Source organism: Melospiza melodia, chromosome 8, assembly GCF_035770615.1.
Source record: "Melospiza melodia melodia isolate bMelMel2 chromosome 8, bMelMel2.pri, whole genome shotgun sequence".
Lineage (NCBI taxonomy): Eukaryota > Metazoa > Chordata > Aves > Passeriformes > Passerellidae > Melospiza > Melospiza melodia.
In genome coordinates, this window is record NC_086201.1 from 19,879,314 (window position 1) to 19,897,559 (window position 18,246).

The 18,246-nt window shown below is 36.9% G+C and overlaps 1 protein-coding gene across 2 annotated transcripts in view; it reads right to left on the reverse strand.

Moving 5' to 3' along the window:
* TLK1 (tousled like kinase 1) overlaps positions 1–18,246 on the reverse strand; it is a 68,407-nt gene that overhangs the window by 8,642 nt on the left and 41,519 nt on the right. For both annotated transcript variants that reach the window (XM_063162115.1, XM_063162114.1), the window contains exons 10-17: positions 17,312–17,448; positions 15,822–16,010; positions 8,502–8,568; positions 4,832–4,929; positions 1,618–1,699; positions 1,268–1,359; positions 1,092–1,181; positions 305–474 (exon numbers count right to left, since the gene is read on the reverse strand). In XM_063162115.1, coding sequence (XP_063018185.1) covers positions 305–474; positions 1,092–1,181; positions 1,268–1,359; positions 1,618–1,699; positions 4,832–4,929; positions 8,502–8,568; positions 15,822–16,010; positions 17,312–17,448 — 925 coding nt within the window. The remainder of the gene's footprint in view (positions 1–304; positions 475–1,091; positions 1,182–1,267; positions 1,360–1,617; positions 1,700–4,831; positions 4,930–8,501; positions 8,569–15,821; positions 16,011–17,311; positions 17,449–18,246) is intronic.

The following is an 18,246-nucleotide window of genomic DNA, read 5'->3' on the forward strand; positions in this document are numbered from 1 at the left end:
CCTACTAATGATCTTATCTGTTTATACTGCTAGCTACCAATGCATGTATCTATTAGCTGTATGATTTTTTTCCTACAAATTCAAATCAAAATAATGCAAAGTAGAACAGTTGTAACAAACATTTTTCACAGAAAAGACAGGTGATTCTGGCAATGAAATTCTGAAGAAAAGTGCATACTTTTTCCAGTTGTTTGCAATAACCCTGACACACAGAAGATAACTCTGGCATTTTCAGGCACGAATTACAAACAAAATAAAGGATAAAAAATAAATTACATTTTCAATCATAACATTTCTCACTTACCTGGTTTAAGATCATAGTGTATAATAGGGGGCTTGATCTCATTGAGATACCGTAGTGCATTTACAATTTGCATTACAATGGACCTAGCTTCTTTCTCTGACATCAGTTTATGTTGCTTGAGATAGAAATCCAAGTCATTGCCTTCACAGTATTCTAAAACCGTGCAAAACCTGGGGTAGAATTTAGAGACACAAAATGAACGAATGTATCATACTGCACAATCAGAAACAGACATGACAACCTAGTTTCATTCTGACAATTTTAATAATGGCTGCCTGAATATTAAAATACATGAATGAAATTGTTCATGGAACACATGGTGCAACTATTAGCTCATGAAAAGTAATGTAAATCAGAACATTTATACTAAAAGAGAAATTGCATCCATATGGATGAGAAATTAAGAAACGCCTCTTTATTTATAGTAGACACATTTCTCAAAATCAATATCCCTTAACTATCCCTTAAGATGTCACAATTTCATGCCAAGAGGTACAGCCCAGTCACCAGGGGCTATGCCTAGGCTAGTAATGCTCCTGATGCAATTTAGTTTTGGAAAATTGTCCAAGGTATGTCAGCCTTTTGATGTCAGTCAGGTGTTGCAAAACACTCTCTTCATCACCTTATAGAAAGCCTGCAATATTTAGCAGACAAAATTCTGCAATTAGTATGGGGTTTTTTTAAATGTTTTGGCTGAAAGCAAGAACATACGTTATTTTTGTTCGAATAATCTTCATTTCTGTTTATCTAATACACAGCACTAAAATCCCTGCCAAGTTCTACTTACGTATCTGTATCCAGGGAGAAGTAGTCATACAGTTTAACTATTCGGGGGTGATCCAGTTCTTTGTGTATTCTATACTCTCTGCAGGCATGTCTAAAAGAAGATGGATACATTAGCCTTCTACAATCAACAAAATGCTGTTAAGCTTAGCATATGAAGTGTAAGTAATTAGTATTTACTTGTGGTAGTTTTCTTTCTTTTCATCCCTCCAGCTTTTGTTAAGCTGGTGAATCTTCACAGCAGCATATCTTTGTTCATAAAGATCAAAAGCCTAAAAAAAGAAATGCATGAATATGGCAAAGTTATAACCAAAGGTGATAAAAATAACACCCAGTAAAGTGAGGAAAAAAGATAGCATGTAATTCACAAATCTATTGACAAGGCTACTGTCATGCTACCTCTCCTCCACAGGTTAATCGAAGCCTGGTCAACCCAGTACAGTCTTTCTACTTAGATCCCATTTTGTCCCCCCACCAAATTAAATGTATATAGCTCAAAAATGATATTTATCAGACTCAACAAACCCTACCTTGTACACTTCACTGAAGCCACCTCGGCCAAGTAAATGGAGTAACAAATACCGCTCATTCAATGTGGGGTGATCTTTAAATCTTGAAAGAAAAAAAAATGGTTTTATTCTGTTTAAGGTAAACAAGTAGCATCTAAAATGCAAATTTCTTAGTATTACTCATCAAATAAAGTTTTCTTTTTAGAAACAACATATAATATGCTGAGCAATATTACACCACAAGAAACCTTATGACACAACTGTACAACATGACCAATACCTTTTGACTATTTAGTTTACACATACTAACACAACACTATCATCAAAACAATCAATCCTGGCAAACATTTTGTTATTTTTCTCTATTTTTTTTTTTGAAGATAAGAAAAGCTTGCTTAAATTTAAACATGTGATACATGGGTCTCTCTTTGTTGTGCCAAATTTTAGAGAAGACTCACATTTCAACTTTCTGGAACAGACAACAAGGACATTCTTCCAATTTCACACAAAACATGACTAGATATGTATATTACTGCCTTTTAAAAAAATTTGGTTTTATATAACACTAAGAAGTTAAAACAAATCAGAAACAGCAATATGGGGAAAACACATGAAAAAATTTACTATCTGCTCACACTTAAGCAAAAGCAAAATGAAAACACTTCTTCCAAATATAAAATGATACTGCCAGACCAAGAAAAAGGACCACACTCTCTCTCCTAAAATATATAGAAGACAAAATACATTCTTCCATCCAATCAGACGAAGAGATCTGAATATTCATCACATTCTTAGTATAGCAATGAGACAAGGCAAGAATCTAAGGCAAGCTGCCAGTTATATTCCAGAGAAAACTTTAAAGAAGAATTTAGGGCCAGTCTGCCAACAGCTCATCCTATCCTTCCATATTCTCTACAGTTTTAGAAGTATGATCATAGGTAGTATTTGAGAGAAGATGTTCTTGCCTACTGTGCCCCTTTCAGAAATAAAACTTTCCTTTTTATTCACTAGAAAGATACATACTTCAATGCTAAATATTTTAAGGAAACCATAAACAGTAAATAACGTATTCAGTGTAGAAGAAAAACAAATTTAGAAGCAGCATCATTAGGCACTTGATGTCATGTGACCAGTAGCCCAATTCTTTTTTAATGATCTTTCTATCAGATGTGTACCTTCAGTAGGCCAATCTTGTGAATCTTACCACCTTCCTTTCCACTGCTTGTGCTACTCTGTGTGGCTCTCCATGGCTCAGAACCTCCACCCCAACATCATGTGGGCTCCAGAGCCAGACAGGGCAGCCCTACCTGCACTCTCAACTTGTCCCATTATTCCAGGGCAGCCCTAACCTGCACTCTCTACTTGTCCCATTATTCCAGGGCAATTGTAGACATACAAGCTCATCCATGGGTAGATGGACTTGTTGCTAGAACAGGAAGAAAATGGGCTTAGCTTTACAGCACAGCTGCAAGTGGAAATCCCAACAGGATTTGAGTCAGAACCCAGCAGTTGCTTTGCTGAGAACTCTCTCCCTTACCAAAGAGCCACATCACCAAGACATGTTAGGAAAGACAGCAGGGGCTACAGACCTAAATTATTTCTCCATTACTTCTCTCTTCTACATGAGGACTATAAGCTGTGGCTTGGCCACTTGGTAAATACTTGTCCAAACTCCCACAAAAACATGAACACACAGTTTAAAGCTCTCCATTCTGTACCATAAAATGGGTTGGCACTAACTGCAGATGATGAGCAGTGAAGCTGCACCATGGACTGAAGCTTGTCCATCTCCTGCAAATGTTTTCAATTGTGACTGTAATTTGGACATTCTCTGTCCCACATATGCAGTATTTTTAGTCAAAGCCTGTCCTTTTTCTGTGCCATTTATTCCTTATTGCTGAAGGATACTTTAAAAAAAAAAAAAACTAAACTTGTTCTAATGCAAACACTGAAGATTTATAAAGGTTGTCATTTAACCTGCTTGTTTATTTGTTGTAGGACATTTATTTTAAAATAGTATTGTATATTTTTATTTTAAATATGGATTTTTTAAAAAAGAAAATACTCTGCCATCAAGATGTAAGTATCAACACCCATTATTCTTCATACCCAAAACACAGAACAGTTTAGCTATCAATTAGCACTAAAGCAACATGGTAACAAATAATTTCTGTACTACTGCATGGTAGGTACCATCAGAACAGTTAGGGACACTTTCACACCTTTTTTTTTTTAACATTTAAAAGCCTTAGTGTGTGCACAATTCTATTGTGTCTAAAAAGTAAAAAATAAATACTGAAGGCTTAAGGCTACTGTTTCATAAATATTTCCTAGTGCAGAAAGAGAAGTCCAGTCCTGTCCTTCCCCCTGGCTCATTCCAGCCTTGCACTGCCCTCTCTCCTCATGGCAGCGTAAGTATTTTTGCAACTGGGCAAAGATCTAGACCAGGAAATTGATCCTGGATTAAAATTAATCCAGAAAAATAAACCACAGGAGCTGGTTTTAATTTGGATTGATTTCCAGCATTGGTTCAGTACAGAAATGCCACTGCAAGCATATGAAAGCAAACAGGGCTAAGTAGCCAGGGAGAGGCAGAACCAGTTCCCTTCAAGCAACAGTGCCAGCTGAAAGTGTTGGTGAAACTGCAGTGTCTGGATTTGTCACGATGGAAAACAGACTTAATGATGTAGTGTAATTATTACTTTCAAAACTACACAGTAACAGTTCATATTATGCAGCAATTTAACATTGTGATACACTGCCATTCAAGGTGAAGTACAAAGTAACAACATAATATGGCTTTTTACTGTTAGGTACCTATATCTAGTAGGAAATAAATCACAGAGCCATAAACACAAAACTAATTTTAAGTGCAGCACAAAATTGCTGCTGGTGCATCAAACCTCTTGCATTATTATCAACTATGTGAACTGCATTAAGTTATCTCACAAGTGGGGTTTTTTTTAACTTAATAATATGGTCTAGCAAGTTTCAACTCTTCACTATAAGCCGTGTAGGTATGTTTTTTCTTGCATATTCAACAAAAACAATAACAACTGTACTAAATTTAAGAAATTTTAGTTAAGGTTAAATAAACTGGAGTTTAAAATACATATATAAACTTAGAAATGCAAAAAGAAATAATGAACAAGTCTCTCTTCTATAGGTAAAAATGTGATACTAGAGAATTACTTTAAAAACAGACATGCAAAATTAAGACAGTTAAGACTCTTACTGTGAATTATCTTCATTATTTATTCTTTTCAGTTCTCTAATGTGAAGATTCCTAACTCTTTCCAAACGTTCAAGTTCTGCTTGTATTTCAGCTTCCTCCTGCAAATGAAAAGAAGGAAATATAAAAGCTCATTTACTTCCCATTTGAAAAGGGTATTTTTACCCCTGCATCAATACTAGTGGTGATGGAGGAACATTACATTACAAAACCCTGCTGAACTAGAAGAAAGCACTGCTTTTCTCTTAAAGGCAGAAAAATTCAGAAAGATAAGGCAAAAGCCTGTGTCAAGAAATTTTTCTGTTCATGAACCCACAGGTAATGGGATGTTCATGGTTTTGTTCCGCACTGTAGGGATGCTATTTCAAATGAGAGGCAGCTGGGTTTTGTACCTCAGCCAAGGAGATAAATTATCTGGGAAGAGCTCTGAAATTGATGTACAAAAAAAGAGAAAAAAATGGAGATATGGCCAATTATAGATTCTGTACAAACCAACAGATTAAGAAAAGATATGTAAAATACTATAAGGCTGAAGTACAAATCAAGTAAAAGAATAAAAGAGCACATCATTACAGCAGAAACATTCTTAAGGTGCTGATACAAGACACCAAAACCAACCTAATTAGAAAAGTTTCTTCCATTTGCATCTTATTAAAATTACAAATAAAGAATGTGTATTGCATAAGATTTTAAGCGCAACTTCAAAAGTAGCATGTCAGGTAGGAGCGCATTCCTTAACTAATTTCAGCACCTAATTTTATCTCATCTTTATTCTACACATTAGGAAACGATGAAATAATTGTTTATTCAGGTCCTCTAGAATCACAAAGATTTCATGATGCCTAATTTGTGGAAACCTATGTATCTATACTCAAACTGAGAAACATAGTCATCGCAAGATAGTGTAGACAGGGTTATATTGATTTCAGAGTTAGTGCTTCTAGAACTTGAAAATTTGAGGAAAGGGGAGATAAAATTAGTCCATATCAGAAAGCTCATAATTATGGAATTATTTCAGCTGAGAAGGAAAAAGGCCTGGCATCTGATACATATTTTTTTAGTAGCAGCACCCTTCACCACCTCTTGTTTTTTTGGCACAGTCCTTAGCACAGCAACATGGTATACCAAACTGGAATACTAATCAATCTTTTCTTTAAGAAAAAAAAAAATCAGAAGAAAGAAAAGGAAAAAAAAGAAAAAAGCATCACCAAAAAATTTACATATTTGTTTTCTGAAAGGAGCTAGATCAGTTCTCCAATCCGATTTATTCTCTGTACAACCCAGGGGTGTTGGTAAAAGCAACAGGGGAACAAGCCATGGCACAAGGGGATGGAGGCACAAGTCAGCAAGGTAAAGAGTAAATGCCATAATGATATAGCACTTTCATGAAGCAACAACTGTATTTGAATGACTAAAACACATATTAAATGACCACATATCCAATGAATTGAGGAGTCTGGACTAGATGATTTCAGTGAATACCTTGAAACCACCCCCATAGGCGATGGAAAAAACTTCTCATCCCAAAACAAGACATGAGATGAACCTCCATGGAGGAAATGAAAATCAAATTCCTAATAATTTAAAAGCTGGACTAAGTAGCACTGATCTGCCAGCAGATCTGGGTGGACCATTTATTTTTCCTAACATACAGTGTCAAGAGTTGGGTTTTTTCCTATTTATATAATGTTAAACTCCTTTTTTCTATATTTACACACATCCCTGCAGTTCTCTGCTAAATACCCTGAAATGATAGGCAGTTCTTCATAACACAGTAGTCCTTTATAAAGAATTTCAGTCCTTCTCCCCTCACAAAAGGCCACACACTTATACACACAATTGTCTATGTTCTTCCCAAAGGCTAACAAAAAAAAATCCATCAGTTATGCCTCTTTTGGACCTTTTTGTTCATATATTATGCAATTCAGTGGTTCTCAAAATGCGGTTCATAGGCCAATGTTAGTCCAAAGAGAACTGGCTGGTTGCATTGTTTCCAGCTGTTATTTAGGACACTCAGGCTGTGAATACCTTTAAGCAAGAATAAACCAGCTTAGCTGCCTCAGGTCACTGCTATATAAAAGGAAGTGAGAAAACAAGAGCCTCTCTCCAGGACCAAAGCAACTAGCTGGAAAAGAATTTCCTGGGTAGCAGTAGGAAAAGAAAACTGGTGGTGGCAGCATGTACAGGGCACCAAAAATAAGAGCACCAGGAAAGCATCTCAAGAGTGAAAAGGAAGACGAACAGTCAGCAAAACAGCATATGCTGAAGGCATGAAAAAAAGAAATGTAAATAGCAAAGAAGCTCAAGGAAGAAATACAGCCATGTAAAATGAAGGTAACAAAATTGGTGTTCTTAGTTAATGACAAAATCTGTATCACACATAAGAATTACAATGTAAGAATATATTTTTATTATTTTCTTCAGATATAGTCAAGTATGATTTGCTAAGAATAACATTTGTTTTGCCCCTGGCATTTAGTCAAGGAATTTCCATCTTTTGCAAAGTACTCCAGCATTGATGCTCAAGGTGAAACCAAAATTCCAGTATTAAATGCTCCTGGTAACAGTTTATTTCATCCATCATTTGAAATCCTCATTAGACTTCCATAAAGTTAAAGCATGGAAAAAAACCTACAGAATTTCCTAACAGAATTTCATGTGAAGCTGGAGCTTCTAAACTATTAACAATGAAGAACAATGTGGGCAGTCTACTTCACCAGTGCCAGCAAATTATATGCAGATTTCCTACTACAGATTCAAGTACTTTCTGTCATATTCTTTAGAAACAGCTGCAGCTATCTCAAGGGGCCCAGTTCAGTTTATTAGAGTAGGATTTATAACAGGTGGCTTGTACATTGAAGAGAACAGGCCTGAAACAGACTTGCAACATTTCACAGGGAAAACACTACTACCTGACTCAACAACTCAGGAACTACTACTCAGCACATGTAAGTCCTTTTTCTTCACTCTTCTTGAGATATTTCTGTCTGCATCAACTGCCATTCCATTTTACAGGTCATTCCTCAAAATCTTTGCTTGAATGAGCAATAGTTTCTTCATATAATAATTATCTCACTACACAGAATTATTAGAACGATGGGGTTCAAGAAAAAGGGTTTTTTAAGAGTCAAAAACAAGAGTAAAATATCTAACTGCAGAAATAATTTAGGACATAGAGAACAGATTTTCCATAGAAGTAGGAAAATTATATTCTCTTGTGATAGGCAATATGCTAACTGATAACAACTGAAGTGAATACTGCAGAGAATGAAAATGTTATATTAATTCACAAGTACAATGCTGTGAATTGGACCTTCTTAAAGGCCAAAAAACAAAAATAAAGAGCCCGTGCATCAAACTTGGCTGGCTCGCTGAGCTGTGAAACAAGAGCTCAGAAGGAAAGGGAAGGGCAGGATCAGTGGCATCATCACTGTCAGCACTCTTGGAGGGATTTAAGGAACCAGGACAGCGTTACACTGGATGGACTCATTACTGCTCCCCTGTAATCCCAGAGTTTATGAAAAGTTGCACAAACAGAAACAAAAGGAAAGTCATTATTAGGCATAAAGGAATACAGTGCTTTTAGTACTGGGGTTTTTATCAGACAAGAACCTATCTCTTCATTTTGACAGTACTAATTTTTATTGGTTTGGCCATGATTAAAGAAACATACCTTTTTGAGATGTCCTAATCGAAGCTTGAAAATTTCTTCCTGTTCATGGTACTCTGCTAGAGTCAAACTGAAAAATGAAACAATCATGTAATTATAACTTTTATATGGTGGCAAACAAAACAATAGCATTTTTACTTAAAAACTACAGTACATCCAGTATTTTGTAATTTAAAAGTCATTAGAAGTCCTAGAAGTACACTTTTGAACCATCTGAACATCTTGGATTTGCCATTTCAGGGTCAAAACATACCTACAGAATGCCTATACTTGGTATTCTGCAATATTAACTGCCTCTCCCATTGGACCATTTTGCTTCTTCCAGATAGCCTGTTAATTACCTATGTGCATCTTGAATCATATCTCCATCCCAGATTTTAGCTGATGCTACTCCACTGCTTGGTTCTCAACTCTAACACATTCAGAAATTAGACAAGAATGGTAACACTGGATTTCTGAGCTATGATTTACAGACAGTAGTGCAAAACTGTACTTTTCAAGTTCATTAGCACTACATTTTGCATGAAACCACAAATTCAGCTTTGAGTTCACACATGACTCTCCTGCTTGTTCTCTTTGCATCTTCCTTTTCTCTGCAATTTCTGGCTACAAATAATTCAGTGATCCCTCACTGCCTATAGACTTGCTCAGACATAAAGGCAGTTATCATGCAGAGAATCTCAACTGTTTGCAGAGATCAGTAACTAAGAAATCTGAGAACTGATTGCATGCTGTGTCCATCTGATGAACAAAAAGGACAAACCACCCAAAAAATAAACCCTAGAGACTTAGGTACTAGATAAGAAACCATGAACATATGAGGAAGAGAAACAGGGGATGAGGAAAGAGAAAGATGTATAGCCTCCTTGAAAGGGTTCACACAAATCCCTACAAAAGAAATTGAAATTACATTTTTTATTGTTTTGCCTAGACCTAATACTTCTTGCATGATATAAAGCTAAAACTCACGGTATATATTCTCACAAAGTCCATATTCCTGTGTGTTCAACTATCAGCTGGGAAGATCATTATGCAAGCTGGTTAGAAGGCTATACATGCTGTTTATATTGCAAGTCTGAGGACTAGAATGTCTTGAGAAACACCAATAGTTTTCCCAGAGATGAGGGACACTAATTCAGATTTCTTTTACAGCAAATGCCAACCAACTTCAACAAAATTTGCAGAAATCTAATAGACTATGAGACTTTGTCCTCCTTTTTAAACTTCAAATTTACCACCGTTTTCACAATTCCAACACCTGTATTCTTATCACATCTCAAAAGTTGTCGATAAAGGAGTGCATCTTTTTCAGATAAAATCTGGTGGTTCTGAAGCTTTCATAGAGCCCTTTCCATTCCTGTTATTGTAAATACAGAATTTTCTGCCCATTTTCTGATTGGAGCAGAACAGAAAACTGATTCAACCACATCTCAGTGGAATTATTGAGGGTTTTTTTGACCACACCATCTAAATTTTCAAGAAATTAGAAAGAGCCTCACAAGACTGCAGTTATTTCATCAGTCTTCTGGGACTATAACATATAGGAAACACCCAGATCAGGTAACAAAAGCAACCATCATCACATCCTGTCAGAATCTGAGAAGCAAGCAATCGTTTCTTTTAAGACATGTCATACAAAGTTACCCTGCATCTTTTTTTTCTTACTGGAATTCAGAGCAGTCTTGTATTACAGTCAAGTGACTTCCCCAAACACTCTACAGGCAATGGAGGGAGGAAATTTGCCTCTCTGAGAAAGGCCTCTTACTACCAGATTTTGGGACCTAACATTTATATTCTTTTCCTAGCAGAATCTCCTCTGGGTTTAGATGTACGCTACATCTTAAAAGAAGAGGCATTAAAGCAAATGCAAAATGGGCTGTCTCCATAGCTGGGAAAGCTGGCAATGTACTTGGACTTTGTACAGTCCAAGCAACAGCAAGAAGCCTAAGAAACAAATGCTCCAATTCCTGCTGTAATACATCTACCAGCACTATCAAAGAAATGCAGACCATGCTAGATGACCTAAAACAATATCCCCGACACTTTTTCAATACTTCTACTAAAACAGCAAATTACTGTAATGTGGATTAATTTCTCAGTTAAAAAAGACCAATGCCAATGTTTAGAAGGTTGAATATTGTCATTCCCAGATCCTAGTCTACACTATGAATTACAGGTTTCCAGAAATACAGATACAGTAAATTCTGTCTTTCTCAAGAAAAAGAGTGAGTATTTTAGGTGACTTTGCAAAGCTGAACCACCAGTAAAAGACACTCAAAATATGAAGTTTATGACATGACCTGTCAGAACTTTCAGTGAACACTGAGAGCCCTAAAACCACAGATCCCCTTAAAAACTAACATAATACAGAAAACTTTGTCCTTTTTATAAAACCTGAGGTGTCCCCACAGCGTTACAAAGTGCCCAGACTGCTCTAGCAAATATCGTCTTTCAGAAAGTCCTGAGACAGACCTCTTGAGCACAGAGCACAACTTGGACATCATATTGAAAACATTAACATTCAAAGTCACTCTTTCCATGTTTCTATGCCACAACCCAATAAATGATTGTTTTCCATTTTTCTATTTCCTTACAAATCTAACTCTATTAGAAGCACAGCATGTTTCACAGCAATCTAAAACTGTCATTACTGACCACCACATTTTGGAGAAAGGCATATAAAACACAGAGCTGTACACAGATATAGTCACTTTGGATTTTGTTCATTTATTTCTGAAAAACAAACCTTTATTCTCTCATACTTGGAAACACTTTTTTTTAGGAGTTTATTAGTTTTTATCTAAAAATACAGTGTAGTTTGTATTAAAATAGCACACAACTAAAGCAGTAAGCCAATAACAGTGTCTGTTTTCTGGCTGTAGGCCATCAGCTCACTGCACAGTCTGAAAACATCCTACCAGCCTAGAGACTGCTCCCCATCAGCCCACCACTTTCTACCTGCATCCACTCACCACACCTTCTGCAGGACAGTGGCACCCTAGAGGCACCTTTTGAAAACAGAATTACAGAATCACACCATGTCTGGGTTGGAAGGGACCTTAAAGATCATCTGGTTCCAACATCCTGTCATGGGCAGGGATGCCACCTACTAGATCTGGTTGCTCAGAGCACCATCCAAGGCACCTACAACACACCGCAGTTTCATGCAGAAGGAGTTGCTCCTTTATCAAATGAGACACACAGGTCTCATCAGACATGGAGGGAGAAAGGCTGAGGAGCACAGGGTAGGGACATCGACCAGAAACAAGGCTGCTGCCATCTAAAGCTGCATAGTCAGGCCTGGGGCTAATCTGAGGAGCACTGGGAAAGAAGGGCAGCTGGGAACAGGTTGCATGAATTAATATGGAACAGTCTGACCATGATCTTTTCTGCACAAAATTACTGTACAATAAATGTTGTATTTTAATAACTTTAATTTGGCTGCTGTCTGCAGCTAAATAAACTCTGAAACACATGCAATAAATTCCAGAAATTCCCCAAAAAGCACTGGACATACTCTGTGTATGTAGCATAATTCTCCTGTGACATAAAGGGCTATGATGTGCCTCTCACTTGTTGATGGAAGAAAGTAGATAGCTTTCCTGGCTTGAAAGACTTGATTACCACCAATTAATTTTTTTTTTAAATTAGAAAGAATAGGCTTTTCAGAGGCTTATGTTTTCACCATCAAATTTCAAAGGTTATGACACAATATACATGCATTGACATCACAAGTATTCTTTTCCCTTCTTCCTCACAAGTGCAGATAAAAACTTTCTACAATCACAATTCTTTTACTAGTGGGTACAGACAAGACAAAATCCCAAACTAGCCATGTGTTTCTTGGTTCTCACCATGATCAAGCCTGGTATGTTTACAAGCATCTTTCTTCCCACCTCTGCCCTGGATACACAGGCACAGCAGAATGCAGCCATGCTCTCAAACAGCCATATACACATCCAATCCAAGTTTTGTGGCTACAATTTCTGAAGCTCTTCCCATTGGGTCCAAGCTTATTTTCACTGCAGTTCCCCAAATTTCTACAAGGATGAATAAACTTCAACCAAGTCAAAACCTTTCATGATGTCTTTTCACCCATTGTTTCCATGTCTGCCTTAAAAATAGACTGCCTCAGGAAAGGAGCTGTCTTTACTTGTCCAGTAAAGCCCAGACACATTGTTGGCACTTCAGCCTGAAAAAGTTCCTGAAAATATTTTCATGTGTTCCATACAGAACAGAATGCTCCTGCTATGATGCATTTGCTCAGCCACAGTCACAAACCCTGCCAGCTCCCTCTGCTCCCCTCGTCCAAACTGCACGCAGGGACAAGGATGCATACAGGCTGCCATGGAGGAACTGGGGAGCACTGGAACAGGTGACAGGGAAGTGAATACAACTGAAATGGCTGAAGCTGCAGAAGAAGGATTCCACCATCTAAATCAAATAAAACATTGCTCCTAGAAACAGCTGTCTCGTGAAAAAAGAGCTGCTTCCAAAAGGTGGGGACTTGCATTGTACTCTTACAGAATCCTCTCTCATGCCTCCAAAGAACTTGAAGAGAGGTTTCAAAGAGAATTTTTTCCAGGGCTAAAAAGGCAACCTCTACTTCAAATATTTTTTTTCTTTAAATATATTTAAATTTATTCCTTTCACATAAGACTAATAGAATTTGCTCAGTAGAAAACAGAACTCTCAAAACTGAAACTACTTTTAGTTCTGGTTTAGGCCACAAAAGGGGAAGAATGATGGAAAACCACGACAGTGTTTAGACTCATGTGCTCCATGTTACTTGAAGCACCAAGCCACCATTCACTCACAAGACACTGGCAAACTGGCCACTTTTATAACAATAACTTCAGAGCAAAAAGTCTGCTTTTACATTCCTATCAGAGACCACAGTAAATTCAGCTAAATTCAAACAATGTCGTTATTAGGAATGCCTCAGGCAGCATCTTCAGTCTGTTTTAAAATAGTTGACACCTGTTTGCAGAAAAGCTTCAATACTCCTGATTGTTACAAAGCTGTAGATCATTTTGTCTCATCAATACCAGAAGCTGGAGATATTTTTTAAAGCAAACAATGCAGTGGTAAAGACACCTGTTGGTAACAAACCCTAGCAAGTCATTTGTATGTTTTAAATAAATCTGCTTGATCACTTGTATGCATGTTGTATTAATTCACTACAGGTTTAGTTCATTAATCTCAAGCAGCTCTGCATTTCCTCATGCCTCATAAAAGCAGAGCCTTTCCATTTGACTACACTAATTAAGATCATTACAGTCAAAGTAATGCAGAAACAGTGATAAGCAATGTAAGAGGAGAGAATCACATAGAGCACATGACAAATTTACTCTAAAATGGAAGTGCATAATTAATGTCCTACCAAGATACACAAAACAATTAATTCTGTACTGAGAAGCAGAAAGGAGTCAACACATAATACTACAATACAAAGTTATAACAATTCCTAAATACAAAAGACCCTTTTCAAGTAAAGGCCTAAGAGCATCATGTGGCTAAATGCCTCTATGATCTCAGGATGCACTACAGATCTCCTCAAAGATCTGAAACAAAATTGATAAGCTTATGATACAGGCAAGTAATCTCATATCTAGACTATCTAATGATCAAACTATGATACTTAAATGCAAAACAGTTTTGATTCAATTACTGCTTACATTTTAGCTAGGATTAGACGCAAAAGGACAATTTTGATTGTTCTCCTGACAATTCCATAACAGGCAAGCATTTTCATGTGTCATTTAACACATAACTGGTTAAGCCAGATGAAATGAAAATTTGCAATCTTTAGTAAATTGGAAATTATTTAACACCATGTAACACCAGAAAATATTCTGAAGTTTATTACCAGGACTTCATCTTGCCCTAATTAAAAATTAGAACATGTTGTCTGTATTTTTCCCCAATTTATATTTCATCATCTCTCAAAGGAGCACTAAGATTATGGGAGTATAACCAACCAAAAGTTAGCAAATAAAATTTCTGTAAATTTTCAGGTATTTTCCATTACTTAAATGTTACTTTTAATAACAGGAGGGATTACATTCAAACACACAGCAATATATTTTTAACACAACAGCAATATTTACTGTACTATTCTGAAGTATTAATTATGGTCTAAGAAGAACACAGGCACTAAGTATTACTAAAAAGTCACAATGAGCAATGACTCTTCAGCTCTCTACCAAAACAGGAGTAATGCTAACCAAGATTTGTTTACACTGCCAGCCTTACTACTGTATTTTCATGGTATTTTTGTCACAGTAAAACAACTTCACAATGTGAATTTTAAGAATGATACATTATGCAAAACACATGCAGCTGTCTTCAAAGTGATGGTCCAAATGTATTTATTTAGCAGATCTAACCAGAGCAATTTATATACCCCCCATCCCTGCAGGTATAAATTACTGGCTCCACATGTGAGAGGTGGCAAGTGACTATGCTCAATACAGGTAGCTTACTTCTGCAGAGTAACACAGATTAATTTGCTATTCTTTTAAAACCTAGTTATTTACTTTTTATTTAAAAATAAACTAGGAACAGATATACTATCAGCTGCAGCATATTGGCTTAAAGGGCAGTAACTAATATCTTGAAGCAGCAATTTCATAAAACATTCAAATGAAATGTCAAGAACACATCTTTGTGTGCCTTGAATTATACCCTTTCTGTCTGCAGGAAAAAGATGTCCCCAGAAAAAAAGAGAGTTCTTTAAGGACTTTCCATTTTTATGTTACAATGACAAAAAATGACAACACTGTCAATATGTGAAATGGGATCAGTAACTTCTGACAGTTGGTCTTGGGATGTAGCATTCAGAAGGAGAGAAAAGACATTTCTATTTGTTTTAAAATATGTCTTCACATACTAAAGGCTGAAAAAATATTTTTTTTGTCAACTAGATACTGATATATGGAAAAAAATAATCTCCAACTAAAAGAGAAGCTCTTAAACCAACGTGGATACAGAAAAGTTCAATTGGTATCAGTGACATTAGAAGACTAAGAAGACAGGATAAGGAGACTTCTAGTTCAGGATAACATAAGGAACATTTCCTATCCCCACAATGGGCCCATCTCTGGTGACTTTACCAAAAATAAATTGTACAACTTCATAGACAGTGCAATTGTACAACAACTTCATAGACAGTGGTGCAAATTTCCCTAGCATCAGCAAGTCCTTAGTCAGAATATAGCTGCTGAATATACCGAGTGCCTTTTTATGCTGTTATTTGAATAGAACACACACAGACAATATCTCAGAATTTATGTAAAAGACTGATTGAAATGTTAAACTTACAGCTGTGGTAAATTGGGTCTAACAAAGGGATCGTTTTCTGCCCCATTCACAGCTTTATTTTTCCTCTGCTTGGGTTCAGAATTGGCAGATGGTGCCTGAGAATTATTTGTAGTTGGAGGCTTTCGCTTGGCCAGGAGCTTTCTCTGCCTTTCAATGTCTTCCCTTTGTTGATTCACCCACTCTTGCTGCCTGTAAACCCCAAAAAGAGCTTTATTAAAGTTTCATCAATTAGCATTTTTTCAAGAACTATCTTTTTAACTGATAAGGCATTTAGAAATTTAAAAAAACTTACTGAACGTGTGAAAATGTTCCCTAGGAGAATGAACACCAGTGTTCTTCGTGAAGTGGAAAAATTTTGCTAAAGTTATGGCACAATTTACTTTTTAAATATATGGTAGTTTCAGGGAGATTGTTTGGGTTTTATTGTTGTTTTGGGATTTTGTGGGGGTTTTGGTTTTGGTGTTTTTGTTTTGTTTTTTAAAGTGCTATGGATGATTTCTGCACTAGAAAAAGGAAAAAAAAAACATCTTAGCTGGTGGATATCTTATTTTATACAATCAAAACCACTCCCTGACACCATCAATACAGAGCACCTGATTTTTATAGGCCAAATACTGAATTTGATCTGGTCATTCCCAAATAAACCATCAGTTCAGTTGTATGGTAACGGATTACAGCTTTTATGCCAAATACATCTATAGACTGATTGTAAGACTGTTTAAAAAAGCAGTGTCCCAGGCAATCCCATAATGCTAGGACTAAAAACACTGTCCTTCAAAAACAAAACTCTTGGTGAATTACTTAAAATATATGTATTCTTTTATCTATAAATCTATCTGTACTTCCAATGAATCAGACTAATTACCAAAGAACTCCTTTGGAAGCACTGCATAATTATTTTACCACCATCTCTGAGAGTCTTGCAGAGCCCTTTTCCTTGGCCCCATCTCTGCTGGAATACCTGCTATGGCAGCTCTTTTCCAGGTGGTTGCTCTCCCCCATCCACTTGCACTAAATCCCATCTGAGGCTGCCAGACTTGTCACTGCTCCTTCACAGCACTAAGGAGCTGTATGCCAGAGAAGGGTGCGGCCATGAGGATGTGCAGGTAGCACCTATGTGACCAGGGAGAACTTCACAGACCTCATTTGTCCCAATGACCACCAGGCATACTTGGTTAGCTTCCTGAAAAATCACTAATTTACCTTTATAATTCTATCAGCTGAGTTGAATAACTATGTGCTGCTTATTTACGACATTCGTGCTATTGTAAAGATAGTTAAAGTGGAACCAAACTGATTTTCAGAGACACACAACCTTAGCATTCCCTCACCTGATTAATGGAGTTCTATATTTTATTCTCAGTCTTCAAAAGGCAAAGCAAAATACAACATATGAAAAGCTGCTTCAATCCTAGAATATTAGTAATAAAAAAGTCCACTAGAGGGAAGTAACAATTAGTGAGAACTTTAAGAACATAGCATTGACTAACTTCACAAGATTTTGAAAAGCAAAGCCATCTGTCCACTGTTCAGTAAATGAAGCACCATGACGAACTGTTGTAAAATGCCCCAGGCGTAATCTGTCTTGCATGCTCTTCTCTCTGCTTGCCAGCTTCTCCTGTGTGCTCTAAGAAAACAACAAAAAAAATTTCATAGTTAGTAACACTAAAGTGTTCAAAAAGTCAATAAAACACTCAGGGTTTTTTTCTCCTCCAACAGCCTTTTAAGGCAAGGATAAGAGAAGTGTTAACAAAAATATGTTGTAGTATTTACCCCATTTATTCTAATTTCTAGAGAACTCAAGCTGCAGTTGCCAGAACCAGTACTAGAGGACAATTTGTGCACCAAAATCCCCCCTGAGTTTGGCTCTGTTTCCCTATAAAGTTTGCTGCTCCTCCTCATTAAAAAAGCACTTTATTTAGAGTATCAGCATCATAGAAGATATAATTAAGATTCTACCTGTACATGTCTACTACAACAAATAACTGACTCAAATATGATAAAGAAAGCACTTCCTATACTTGGCCTGGAAATTCCTTGCCAGAGCATCTACCATAGTACTGGTACCAAGTGACCTGGGGCAGGGACCTCTGTGTGGCACTGCACTGTGGGCAGCCTTGACTGCACTCAGATATCCACTTGCAGAAGTGAAGCAGATTCCCTTCTCAGAACCAGCACTGCCACCACAAGCACCCTTGGGATGTGACAACCGAGTCTGCCTGCTCTCCCACAAAGAAAAAGCACTGTGAACACCTAATGCAAGGAAACCTCTTTGATTGCTACAAATGCTTGCTTCATAACAAATGTCTATGGCCCAAAATCATATACACAAAAAGTGAGAGGTTGTCAGAATTAAGGCTGTTCTTACAAACAGACTTCTAGGCTGAAGAAGGGCTTTTCACAGGAAACATCCCTTGTGGGATTC